The 13,678-nt window shown below is 38.2% G+C and overlaps 1 protein-coding gene across 2 annotated transcripts; it reads left to right on the forward strand.

Moving 5' to 3' along the window:
• Positions 1-1,283: 1,283 nt before the first annotated feature.
• penkb (proenkephalin b) lies at positions 1,284-4,686 on the forward strand. Of its 2 annotated transcripts, XM_026937030.3 has the most exons (3): positions 1,303-1,656; positions 2,201-2,338; positions 3,496-4,686. In XM_026937030.3, exons 1-3 carry the CDS (start codon positions 1,648-1,650, stop codon positions 4,129-4,131), a joined length of 783 nt encoding a protein of 260 aa, XP_026792831.3. In that variant the 5' UTR covers positions 1,303-1,647; the 3' UTR covers positions 4,132-4,686. The 2 variants fall into 2 exon arrangements, with proteins under 2 accessions (XP_026792832.3, XP_026792831.3); XM_026937031.3 differs by lacking the exon at positions 2,201-2,338 and having other exon boundaries at positions 1,284-1,656.
• The last annotated feature ends 8,992 nt before the right edge of the window (positions 4,687-13,678 follow it).

A 13,678-nucleotide genomic window follows, 5' to 3' on the forward strand; every position in this document is an offset into this window, starting at 1 on the left:
ACACCATCCTGTGTAAACTCTAGAGACTGTTGTGTGTGCAAATCCCAGGAGATCAGCACTTTCTGAAATACTCCACCCAGTCTGTCTGGCACTAACAACATTGCTCATGCTCAAAGTCACAGAGGCCCCGTTCACACCTGGCATTAACATGCGTCCTGGGTGATACGATTGAAAGTGGACAGCAAGTACAGGTGTAAACGGGGTCAAATGTGTCTCGAAGATGCATTGTAATCCGATCACTCAAACCACATTTGGAGGTGGTCTGGGACAGTGAGTGGATGGAGGACTGTCATCCTCTGTAACACTACATATAGTTAAGTAATGGTCTGCTTTTGTGGAGAGTCATTTTTGATGTTGACTTTCACATGAGCTTTTGTCTAGGGTCTAGGGAACTGGAATTCATCTCCAGCTGCCTCTATGAATACATCTATCAAACTAATCACTTTTCAAATCACTTACATTACTACAGTTGTAATTTTAAAACTGTATTTTTAAAATTTTTAATTTTTTAATTTTAAGAAGGTGTGCAACGTTGGTTTTGACGTGTTTGAGCCCTGATTGCGTTCCGTGGCAGTGCTGCAGTAGTAAATCTTAAATTCATAATCACAAAGCTTGTCAAAAGCCTGCCAGTAATTGGGTGCTCAAGTCTATATACTTCTTCTGCATTCACTGACACCATCTTTGAATATGGCATATCACAAAGCCGTGAGTGGATACAAAACGATAATACAATAGGTATAAAGCTTCAAATCCCCCTCAGCTGTAGTTTTTTTTTCCTGTGTGTGTATATGTGCTCCTGTACTCCCGATCATGAATGAACATGAATTTATACCTTTGTTGAGTGGCAGTTGGAGTGTTTCATAGACATCAATATCCATTATTGAGTGCAGCCAGTGGTCAATAGCTGCCAGAGAAAAGATACACCTATAGCTGAAATGTCCAACAAAGGCATGAATGCAGCATCACAATCACGCTCACAATTGGAGCGAAAGGACTGGGATCAAACACAGTAGCCCCAGACTGAATTAGGTATGTCTGGGTACATGGGTGGGTTTGTATTTCTGAAAACATCTTATTGACCTCAAAGGAATTACACAGACCCCATGCCTGTATGCCTGGTGAAGTGTGTGTGCACGTGACTCTGTGCTAGACCCCTGGCAGTGGCTTGACCTAATGGAAATGGAAAATCCGGCTTTGGTCCATTGAGCTCGCGCTGGGATGTGATTTAGGTGACAGCGACCCTCCAGCCTCCACACTGACCTCTTCCACCGACCTCTTCTCTCAGTTTCACTTACGCATAATTAGCCGCATTGGATGAAGTGGGTCATTATGTGGTAGCATTTCGTTCCGTCTGCGTCATTTCACGCCAGAAAGCGCTTCCTCTGGAGGATCGGGGGAATTAAAAGATTCGCGCGCGCACACACACACCCGGAACGCTCGCGCCGTGGAGAGCAACTTTATCATCACGGGCAGCAAGTTCTGGGAGGGAAAAGCCCCAGAAAGCCAGCCCTCCTCTCTCTCTCTCTCTCTCTACTACGTCTGTCACTCCTTTTCTCCGTCAGTTCGCTTAGTTAGACAGACTTGTGGCTGCACTTCTGCGGCATCAGACGGCGGCGCGCGACAGAAGCGGACGCTGCGCACGAAGCAATGATGAAGGTCAGTGAACCTCATAAACATGTCAGGCTTAGATTAGGAATTAAGAGGTGGAGGCGACCTACTTATTTGATTCTGATGCATCATATTATATTTCGCTTGATATTATAAATATGTCTTAATAAGGGCTCAGTTGAACTTTTTAGTATTCTTTTGTTTGTTTGTTTGTTTATTTGGGCATCAAAATGATATCGAAATATTTTCTGATTCTTTTAAGCAATGATACAATACACAGTAATCTCTTTAAACCCATTAAAAGTAAAACTTTTTGGGTTTTTTTTTTTACAAAGTAAAAGTATTCCTCGAATTTTGATAGGATCATAATTATTATCAGCATTATATCATGCTATGTTTACACTCCCATCTAAATGCTCATGGTCTAAATGCTCTAAATGCCGCACAGACATAGGAAAGGTTTAAGAAGTCACGAACTCCGTGTGTAGCTCTGTCAGAATTGCATGCTGGTACAGCACACAGACTATTGAACGTGTAATGAAACGTGTGTGTTCCTCTCTCGCTCTTCCTCCGTCTTGCTGGTGGTGTGTAGCCGTGCTCGGGGCTGATGCGCTTCCGCTGGGCGCTCTTCCTCAGCGCGTGTTTGCGGATGGTGAGCGCGGACTGTGGCTCTGACTGCGCCTACTGCTCTGTGCACCTGCGCCTGCAGCAAACACACGTCAACTCTATAGTAAGTCTGTCGACGCTGTGCGTCTGTGCGCTTTCAGTGCGTCAACACAGCAATACTTATTCCCCAAAACGCAGTTCAAAGACACATTCTGTGCACACATCTGCCTCTTTTTTTTTTTTTTGCACAGCTGTCATGATGACAAAAAGAGTCTACTGGACTTCATGCTGGGAAGCAATAATAAACGTATTATTATTATTATTATTATTATGCACAGCATAATGATTATATTATTATATATATAATTTTTAGCACAAGCATTTAAAATACTATAAAAGGTCTATCGTGTATAGTATTGCACTTTTTTTCCGTAATACAATACATCATTCTGTTTGAGAGCGCAGTTCTGTGATTCATGCCCTTCTTATCAGTAATTGGATTGGAAAGTTAAACAAAAAAAAGCCCGATATGTATTGATATTAAATGCATTTGATGCCAGAAAAGAAATATTGTCTGTGATATATTGATTGTGTAGCGTTTTTCAAGCCATGGCATGTTCCCTGAATCAATTCATGGTGCTTGATGATGTATTGATCAAAGCTGCCCTAAAACTGTTCAGGAGTGTTTTATGACAAAAGATTTTGTGTGTGTGCGCGTGTGTGTGCGTGTGTGTGCGTGTGCGTGTGTGTGGGCGGGGGGGTGGTGGGTGGGGGATAATCTCTGCAATAACATCCACTGAATTTTTCACCATTACAGTTTTCTAACACATCTCACTACCTGTGTATTTCGATCTGTACCATGTACATATTTGATTATATATTTTGTCCAATATTAATTAGGTTTAAATGTGCATTCTTTCTATTTCTGCTCTTTCCTCTTCTGAACATTCTGACATTGCTTATCCTACTATAATGGAAAGTTTAAGTTTAAGTGTACGGATAATATTAATATGTCTCATAACACAGTATAATGCATAAAAGGCTGTATGTTAGATTTGCTGAAAATTATTCTCACTGCATTAAAATTCATATGGTTTCTCAAGAGCTTAACTCTGCTTCCCACCCGCACACACTTACTCATTACACATAAAAGAGAATGCAGTTAGTCATGTCTAATATCAACTTTGACAACCATCAACACTGATGCGTCTAATTATGCCAGAGTCAGATAGTGTTGGTATGTACATGTATCTCATAGACCATATTCATGTGTTTTGGCAGGAATGTGTGTTGCAGTGTGAAGGTCATCTTTCCACTGGTGGCTTTTGGGGTATATGTCAAGATTTCCTGCAGACAACTGAAAGCATGCCTGAAGCAGGGCAAACATCCACAGAAACCTATAGCCTACCCCAACAACACCATGAGGAGAAAAGATATGGTGGCTTCATGAAGCGATATGGTGGTTTCATGAAGCACTACGGAGGCTTCATGAAACGGTATGGGGGCTTCATGAAAAAAGCAGCAGAGGTTTACGGGCCGCAGCCAGATGAAACAGACCGAGGCAGAGAAATCCTGTCTAAGAGCGACATGGAGATGCTGGCCAATCTGGTTGAAGATGATGCCGAGAGGGAAGGGCCTGCAGTGAAGGACATCCTTAATGCAAAGGGAGAGGTTGATGAGTTAGAGGGCGTGGTAAAGCGCTACGGTGGCTTCATGAGAAGGGGTTATGACTTGGGCGGTGGGGCAAAGCCACTACAGAAACGCTATGGTGGGTTCATGCGGCGGGTGGGCAGGCCAGATTGGGGGGAGGAGCCTAAACTATACAGAGGTGTCTTTAAACGTTCACCACAGGTGGAGGAAGAGCAAGAGAAGTCATCAGATATGAGCAAGAAATATGGGGGGTTCGTGGAATACTGACGTCCTTGCAGACTGTGGTTAGCTGTTGATATTTCTGTTATATCCCCCTTCATCTTTTAACTGTTAAAGGTTCTGGCAGACAAAATCACATGCTTATAATGCTGACTTGTGCTGACACCATTCGTATCATTTGCTTGTAATATCTTTGTAGTGATAAACATTTTCAGAATGTGGAAAAAAACACTCTCAAAGGTATATTGTGGCTACATGAATTCATGTTTCATAGATGCAAACCTCTGTAGCAGAATCAGACAACAGATCAGTTACAAAGTTTTATCACTTGCGCTGGTCTGTCCTACCTTCATTTGTCCCTTTTCCCTATTTCCTTGGCTGCACTACAGATAAAGTTCTCTACACCAAATTTACTTACAGACTGATCCAGGATTATACTTCTAACTTACCACAGCAACAGACTTAGTGGTGTAAAGGTTTTTTTTTAAACCACAGTAGAGTGATTTCCCCACAAAGCAATGTTTCTCATAGTGGGTTGTTCTGTTGACTGTCTAAATTTGTTATATGCTGTACAGCTTGAATAAACTGCTTGAAACTGCAAAACACTGCCTCTGGGTTTCATAAATATTGTAACAGTCTAAATTTACTTTTTCAGAGATACTTCCTGCCACATCTCTGAGAGGTGCTTCAACCTACCATTAGGTAGCTATAATAAGTACTTTTACCAGAGTGTGTCAAGATGTTTTTCCCATTAATGTGTAGCCTACGCAGTAGCTCAGTATCTGCACCGTAGGATGGTAGTGACAGAAATCATAGAAATCTTTATGATTATGACATTTTCTGTTTGATTGTCTGTTCATTTTATAATGATATAACAATGAACAATACCTCCTAACATTGTAATGATCTAAAGTGCAGCTGGGTTTCTTACATAGCTACATGATCTATATTCAGTTGTTTGGGCATCCCTGAGCAAATTACATATTTTGTTGATTTTTGAAGCAAAAAGAAATAACAATTCTATAGGAAACTATTAAAAAATACTTGTTAATGTAAATGTTAATGCAGTTACCTTATATTTGATGAAATTAAAAAGTAAAGAAAAAACAGTAATTGTGCCATTTTCAAAAGTTTGGGTACCTTACTAAGTCAGTACTTAACACCCCTTTGCCTGATATCACAGCTTGCAAGTTCTTTTTGTAGCCAGCTAGGAATCTTACTATTCTTGTTTTAGGAATTTTCAAACACTACTCTTTTCAGAACATTTCTAGTTCTGAGATATTCTAGGACCATCTTGCATGCATAGCATGTTTATGATTTTAAAATTTTCAATTATGTTCAAGTCAAGGGACTGAGGGCCATTTCAAAAGCTTCACCTTGTATTCCTTGAATAAGGTCATGAAGGAATTTTAGGCATGTTTTGCACCATTGTCCTCTTGTAGAAGCCATATCTTTTCAGCTTCAGTTTCTTAACTGATGTATAATAAATCCATTCTGTCATCTAAATGTGCAATGTATTCTTGTGCCATTGGCTGCCACACAAGCGAAAAGTATAATAGATCCACTCCCATGATTAACAGTTGGCAAGGTGTTCTTTTCATCAAATCCTACTCCTTTTTTTCTCCAAACATATCTTCAGTGATTGAGGCCAATTTTACTTCAGTAGTCCTCAGCACTATTTTCCAAAATGCCTCAAGCTTATCTAGATGTTGTTTTGCATACTTCAGACATTGAGTTTTGTGATGAGGTCACAGGTAAGGTTTCCTTCTGATGACTCTTCCATGCAGATCATGTGCTATCAATGCTACATTGTAGAATGGTGCACCACCACTCCTGTGTCAGCTAAAGCATCCTACATGTCCTTGCTTGGTCGTCCAGATCTTGCCTTGACTTCCACAGTTCCCCTTAACTGCCATTTCTTAATGACACTTCAAACAGTGGAAATGGCGAGCTGGAAGAACTTCGATATTTTCTTATAGCATTGTACGCATCAATTAGTTTAATTTTCAGATCCTCAGTCAGCTGCTTAGAGGACAGATGGTTGTTGAGTGTTAGCACAAGGTTTTAAGAGTCAGAGAATCAATTCCTAATCACAATACCTGACCTGTGTAACAAGTCCTAACAAGTCAATTAAGGCCTAACAAGTTAATTATGTTCTAAGACATTACTACTGGAAGGATGTCCTAACTTTTCACATGCCATAATTTTTTTTTTCTCCCAAATATAAAGTACCACATTACTACACATTACCACAGTACTACACTTTGCCCATTAGGATGTTTGATATGAATATTAAATGATTTTGTTTCACCTGTATCTGCATATTTGTATGCTTTTTGCTGCTGCCAAATAATTGGCTGACTGGATAATTGAATGAACGAGCAGGGGTACAGGTGTTCCTATTAAAGTGGCTGATGTAATGATGTATTCATCATTACTGTCATGTCACAGCCATCAACAAACTCAACTTCCCAGCAAACACCGTGACCTACAAATATGGTCACCTCGGACTTCACTACCTAGAACATACAGACGCTTCCCTGCTCTCAATCACTCAGCTTCTAATTCAACACACCTGTGTTCAATCAGCCTCACAAGCACACTTTAAATAGACTGTCATTCATTGTACACATTGTGAAGTATATGCTCAGTTATCTTGTGTTCTCTCATTACCAAGCCTTGTTTATCTCACGTTTGCTTCCACTGTTTGACCTAGTTTCTGCCCATTGTTTCTGTCTTTATCGCTTTGCCTAGTTAAGTCTGGTTGTTGCCTGACCCTGTGCCTGTTTATTGACTACAATTTGGGACTGTGTTTTGGATTTTGGATTATGTGCTAATTTGGGAAGATCAACTGGGCATCTGGTTGAGACCAAGTATGATCTTGAGTGATGTAACAGAGGTTGAGGACTTGAATAAAGTTATGTTCTGCAAATTCCTAGTTGTTACCATATAGTCATATACTGACAGAAAGAAAAGTTTTGTTAAGGTCACACCCAATGGTTCAAATCCAAATATTAATATATAGACTTTCACTGTGGCATGGTTGATGGTGCCAGACAGACTGGTTTGTGTATTTCAAAAACTCATAATCTTTAGGTATTTTCATGCACAACAGGTACTACAGTATACAGAGTATATAGAATGATCCAAAAGACCCAAACCAAACCAAACAAAGAAACAAACAAACAAACAAAAACAGTGAGCCAAGAACAGGAATCTGAGGCTACAGTGGAGAGTTGAAGATTGAAAAAACATTTTCTAATCTTCAACTGAGAGCTGAGGGCCAAGAGCTCTGAGCCCAGGCCTATTTGTTTGCGAGGCAACACGGGTACCTGGGGATGTGAAAAGGCAGAGTGAGAAGGTAACGGTACAATCCACTTATATCATAGTCCTGCTCACCTCTCTGGTGGGCTGATTTCAAAGTTCACTGGGCTGATCCATTCTGTGATAGTGTAGAGAATGGTAAACAAAATATCGCACTGGCGTGTACCTTTGGCATATTGCTTCATAGTCTGGTGAAAAGATTTATCTAGCTGATCCATCTGCTGGTGGTACCCTAAGGTTCATATGTGACTTTCCTGGGGTTGCTAACACAATTATTTCACCATTGACTGTATGTAAGTGTGTACAGGTGGCCACCCCAGAATAATGACTTGCTTGTCCAGGACTCTCTAAGAACAGGACACAAGTAGTTTTTCACCTTCTCATGTTCTTATGCTCACACCTTCTGTAAGAGATAACTGAGAGGGTTAGCATCTGTCAATCTCTCGCCATATTCCTTGCACTTTGTCCTTGAAAAAGAGTATGGAACAACATGTACCACAAATCAAGGGAACTTGTTTATGTGTGGCTCATTCATGTTGTCAGCCCTGTAGCTGTTGTCCTTAGTACTGATCCCTGGCACTTCAGTTATAACAGTGCTACAGGTTAAGGCCTGCCATCATATGTATATACCTCGCAAATTTAACCTGCAGCACCTACCACAAAATTTTTCTTTATCTTGAGTGTATCTTGATTACGTTGTGGAGGCAGTGGTTTCTATACACTTCCCAAGCTCTCTACAGATTTATTGACCTTTGTATTGGAGGAACTGAAGACCAAAATCTTCATTTAAATTAAGAGGGAATGAACAAAAATGGAAATAGCTAACTCAACTATATATATATATATATATATATATATATATATATATATATACACAGTCATGTGAAAAAATTAAGACACCCCATGAAAGCCTGTGTTTTTATTTAACATAGTTAAACATATGGACATTTGATCTTCATTTTAACAATATTGGGAGATTCAACTAATATAACTAAACAAATAAAACCAAAGGAATCATTTTTAAAAATGATCTGTAAAATGTAATTAAAAAAACCCAATTTCTTGTGAGGAAAAAGTAAGGACACCTCTCACATTTATTTGTATTAAAATGGCTAAAATTACCTACAGGTGTATCACATAAGGTGCAAATTATTAGAACATCGTCACAGTGTATTTTGAAGGAGGCTTGCCTTATTTAAACCTCAGACATTTAGTTTGGTTTGCTCTTAATTGTTGAAGTGAGAGGTATCACCATGGTGAGATCCAAAAAGCACTCTGAGGCCTCCAGAAAGAAGATTGTTGATGCTTTTGAGTCTGGCAAGGGATATAAAAAGATCTCAAAAGAATTTGTAATTAGCCATTCCACTGTCTAATAGATCATTTACAAGTGGAGAACATTTAAAACAACTGGCCATCATGACCAGGTCAGGCCGTCCAAGCAAATTCACCCCAAGAGCAGACCGCAAGTTGTTTAAAGAAGTCTCCAAAAACCCTAAAATATCATCACGGGAGCTACAGCAAGCTCTTGCTACAGTTGATGTCAAAGTGCATGAATCTACAATCAGAAAGAGACTACACAACTTTAATTATCATGGGAAGTATGCAAAGAGGAAACCTTTGCTGTCTTGCTTGAGGAACATGTGAGACCATCTGTCAAAACATGACCTTGCAACATGACAATGATCCAAAACATACCAGTAAATCCACCAAGGACTGGCTGAAAAGTAAAAAATGGAGAGTTCTGGAATGGTCAAGTCAAAGCCCAGATGTAAATCCTGTGGGGGAAACTTTCTTCCAGTCGATGTCAGAAACTGGTAGATGGCTACAAGAAACGTCTCATTGAGGTTATTTCAGCCAAAGGGGGAAACACTAGCTATTAGGGCATAGGATGTCCTAACGTTTTCCTCAGTTGAAATACTCATTTTTGTTGATTTCTTTTGTTTAATAAGTGAAAACAAAGTGATTTTTTGTTGTTTACATGAAATGACATCACTTTCATCTACAGGTACAAATTAAAACAAGATCAGAAATTGACATGTTGACATTTCTTAATAAAGAACTGAATATTTAATGGGGTGTCCTAATTTTTTCACATGACTGTATATATATATATATCTCTCTCTCTGGTGCTATCTTTATGATGCGTAGTTACCTTAGGCCATTTTCTAAATAAGTGTACTGAAATGCTCATGTCATAGCTTATGCAGAGCATGATAACTAAGTTATCTTTCACCTTTGGTTGCTATAATCATAAATCATAAAACTTTTAGTAATGTCTAAGGACTTTGTAAACCTTTACACATAACAACAGTATGTCATAACACTGACATGATCTAATTTGCATGGCCTCATCTAGCAACTTTACAGCCCTTTTCCTTATGCAATTTAAAGGCAGCATACAGTACTGTATAAAAGCCTTAGGCACATGTAGAGAAATTCTCTAAAGCAAAGATGCCCTTAAAAATAATGAAAGTAAAAATTTGTACATGAAAAAAATCAACTATGAAGAGCAGTAAACTGTAATAAAATAAACAAAGGCAATATTTGGTGTAATAATGCTTTGCTATTTAAAAATGCACCAGAAGCCTCAAGTACGCTTTATGCGGTATTATGAGGAAATTGGCTGGTAAGCATCTTGGAGAATTCTTCTGGAGATTTTGACTGTCACAAGCTGATGGCCTTCATTTTTTTTTTTTTTTGGGTCTGAAAAGTGGTCTGTGATGTTACTTTCTTTGCTGTAAAATTTTTTGTTGGAAAAATAATGTTTGGAAATCTACATTTATTTACTGACTCAATAAAGCAGAAGTCATAAAATAAACATTTAATATAAAATTAGTATTAAAAAATTAGGGTGCCTAAGACTTTTGCACAGTACTGTACCTAAGAGAATTTATGTGTTAAAAACAAAGAAAGACTTTTGTTTTTAATTATTTATACTTTGATACTGAAGATGAATAAATAAATATGAACAAGATCATATAAACCACTTTATCCTGATCCGTGTCATAGTGGATCTAGACCCTATCTGCACTAGGAAAAAGGTGGGAATACACCCTGAATTGGATGGCAGTTTTATAAGGAAATGGGCTGATAAGTTGTTCTAAGCATCTTGAAGACCTTGCACCAGTTCTGCAGGTAAAATCAGTCTCAATTGTGTTTTGAATGAGAACTGTGGTCTATTAATTAATGTGGTCCATCATACAGTGGATATAAAATGTTTACACACCCCTGTTAAAATTGCAGGTTTTTGTGATGTAGAAAATTAAACCAAGATAAATCATGTCAGATCTTCTCACACCTTTAACGTGAAATAGCAACCAAAAATTCAAGTGAAAAAAAAACTTACAATAACCCGGTTGCATAAGTTTGCACGCTCTTTTATAATGGTTCATGTGATCAGAATGAACCAATCACATTCAAACTCGTTCAAAAGTAATTATCATCTGTCATCAATGATTCTGATTAAACCCAAATAAAGACCAGCTGTTTCTGTAGGATTTTCTTGACATCTGTTTGGTTTCATCCATGGTCCACAAAGAGCTTACAAAGCATGTACAGGATCTCATTGTCAAAAGTTATTGATCACAAGAAAGCAAGGCAAGGCAAATGCATTTATACAGTAGAGCACATTTCATACACAAGGCAATTCAAAGTGCTGTACAAGTGCTGTTGTACAGAGGGACTATCGAGAGCATCCTGAGCAGCTGCATCACTGCCTGACCCTGCAGAGGATAGTGTGGACAGCTGAAACATACATACATCCCATCCTCTTTGCAATTTTTGCACATCTCTGTATTCAATTTCTGCTGCTACAAATATTTATTATATACTGTATATAATCTTTATATACTCCTTATGTTTACATTTACAGCAACTTATATTGTTACTCTTTTGCACTACTGTCATCTGATTCACTTTCTACTAGAACTGTGTACTATTCGGCGCTGCACTGTAACTTATTGTGCCCTTTGTCTTGTTTTGGTAGTTTTATACTGTCCTGTGCTGTCTGCACATGTTTGCACTGTGCACTTCATGTAAATATATGTAGTCTCCCGTAGTTCTGTGTTTGTTTTATGTAGGATCACGGTCCGGGAGGAATGTTGTTTTGTTTCACTGTGTACTAACTAACTGTATATGGTTGAAATGACAATAAAAGCCGACAATAAATGCCAAGGTGCTGAAAAAGTAGTGCAAAGAATATAGAGCAATAGACAGAAAGTTCAAGTCCTAATAGCTTAGGAGTCGGCACATGAAAAAATAATTGTTTTTAATTTAAATTTAAAAATAGCTAAATTTGTGGCATATCTAACAGCTTCTGGGAGCTGATTCCAGTTTTGAGCAACGTAAAAGATAAATCCTACTTCACTGTGTTTAGTTGGGGGTTTAGGTACTACCAGCTGACCTGCACCCATGGAAACCTGGATCTGAGAGACTTGCTGGGTTTATATTCTTTTAGCATATAACAGAGGTATTCAGAACCCAGACCATTTTGTGATTTATAGACTAGAAGCAACATGTTGAAATCAATTTTGCAACTAACTGGAAGCCAGTGCAAAGATTTTACAACTGGAGTAATGTGCTCTCTAATGTGCTTCTTCTGGTTTTGGTTAGAACTCTTGCAGCAGCATTTTGAATGGGTTGCAGCTGTTTAAAGGTCTTTTTAGGAAGTCCGGTTAGGAGACTGTTACAGAAGTCAAAGTTTTTAAAATCGTAAAATGTTGTTTAGGTGACTGCTTTAATATGGCTGATAAAAGTCAGATGTGAGTCTATAAGTACACCAAAATTTTCCACAAAAATTTTACAAGCCCATCTAAATTTTGTCAAAATGTACATACAATAACATACAACAACCCAAACCATGTGGGAAAATGTGTTATAGTCTGATGAGATCAAGGAAGAACTTTTTGGTTATCATTCTAAATTATATGTCTGTGAAACGATACAGTTTATCACCCAAAGAACACGATACCCACGGTGAAGCAGGTTGGTGGCAGCATCTAGTCAGAATTCCAATAGTAATCATGGATAGCACCAAATACTTTTATATTATATAAATATTTTGGCACAAAATCTGCAGGCCTCTGACAGACAGCTAAAGATAATGAAAAAATTCACCTTCTACGAAAGTAAACATTTCTACACGAAAAAAATCAACTATGAAGAGCAGTAAACTGTAATAAACTAAACAAAGGCAATATTTGGTGTAATAATGCTTTGCTATTTAAAAATGCATCAGAAGTCTCAAGTACACTTTAAGCAGTATTATGAGGAAATTGGCTGGTAAGCATCTTAAAAACAAAGAAAGCCTTTTGTTTTTAATTATTTATACCCTGATAAAGAGGTTACTGAAGATAAATAAATAAATATGAACAAATTCATATAAACCACTTTATCCTGGTCTTCAACTATGAAAAGAAAAATTTAAAGATAAATTTTAAAGATAATGAAATTCACCTTCTACCACTATCCACCCAAAGCACAAATCCAAGTCAACAAAGAGTGGCTTCAGAAGAAGAAGATCAATGTTTAGGAATGCCCCAGTCAGAGCCCAGATCTAAATCCTATCAGATACCTGTGGAATGGCTGTGCACAGGAGATCCCCTCACAATTTGATAGATTTGAGCATTTCTTTAAGGAAGAATGGAATAAAATGGCCAAATCAAGATGTGCCAATTTGGTAGATCCTTACCCATACAGTATTAGTTACAGGGTGTGCTTTTTATTCCCTAAAATATTTCTATTTGTTTTTGCATTTTTTTGTTGGTTGCTATATCACATTCAAGGTGGAAAAATATTTATCTTGGTTTCATTTTTTCAAAACACAAAAACCTGAGATTTTAACAGGGTTGTGTAGACTTTTTATATCCATTATATGTAATGGTGATTCTATTTTCTTTTCAACAGTCCACTCTTTGGCCACAATCACTGAAGGTATGTTTGGAGAAAAAAGGAGTAACACTTGATGAAAAGAACACCTTGCCACCTGTTAAGCATTTGGGGCAGATCAATTATGTTTTGGGGTTGTGCGGCAACCACTGGCACAGGAAACATTGCACTAGTAGATGGAAAAAAGGATTTCAGTAAACTTCAGAAAATTCTGCAATCAAATGTGACACAGTCAGTGAAGCTGAAAAGAGACTGGCTTCTACAACAGAACAATGATCCAAAACATACCTTAAAATCCACCATGAACTGCTTCAAGAAATGCAAGCTGAGGCTTTTGGAATGGCCTTCAGTCCCTTGACTTGAACATCACTGACAATCTGTAGGT

Source organism: Pangasianodon hypophthalmus, chromosome 4 (assembly GCF_027358585.1).
Source record: "Pangasianodon hypophthalmus isolate fPanHyp1 chromosome 4, fPanHyp1.pri, whole genome shotgun sequence".
Taxonomy (NCBI): domain Eukaryota; kingdom Metazoa; phylum Chordata; class Actinopteri; order Siluriformes; family Pangasiidae; genus Pangasianodon; species Pangasianodon hypophthalmus.

What these genes read in the sequence shown, in the direction of transcription:
- penkb (XM_026937030.3), top strand. An exon ending in AAACACACGTCAACTCTATA is followed by an intron (nt 2,339 to 3,495) that starts GTAAGTCTGTCG and finishes GTGTTTTGGCAG; the next exon opens with GAATGTGTGTTGCAGTGTGA.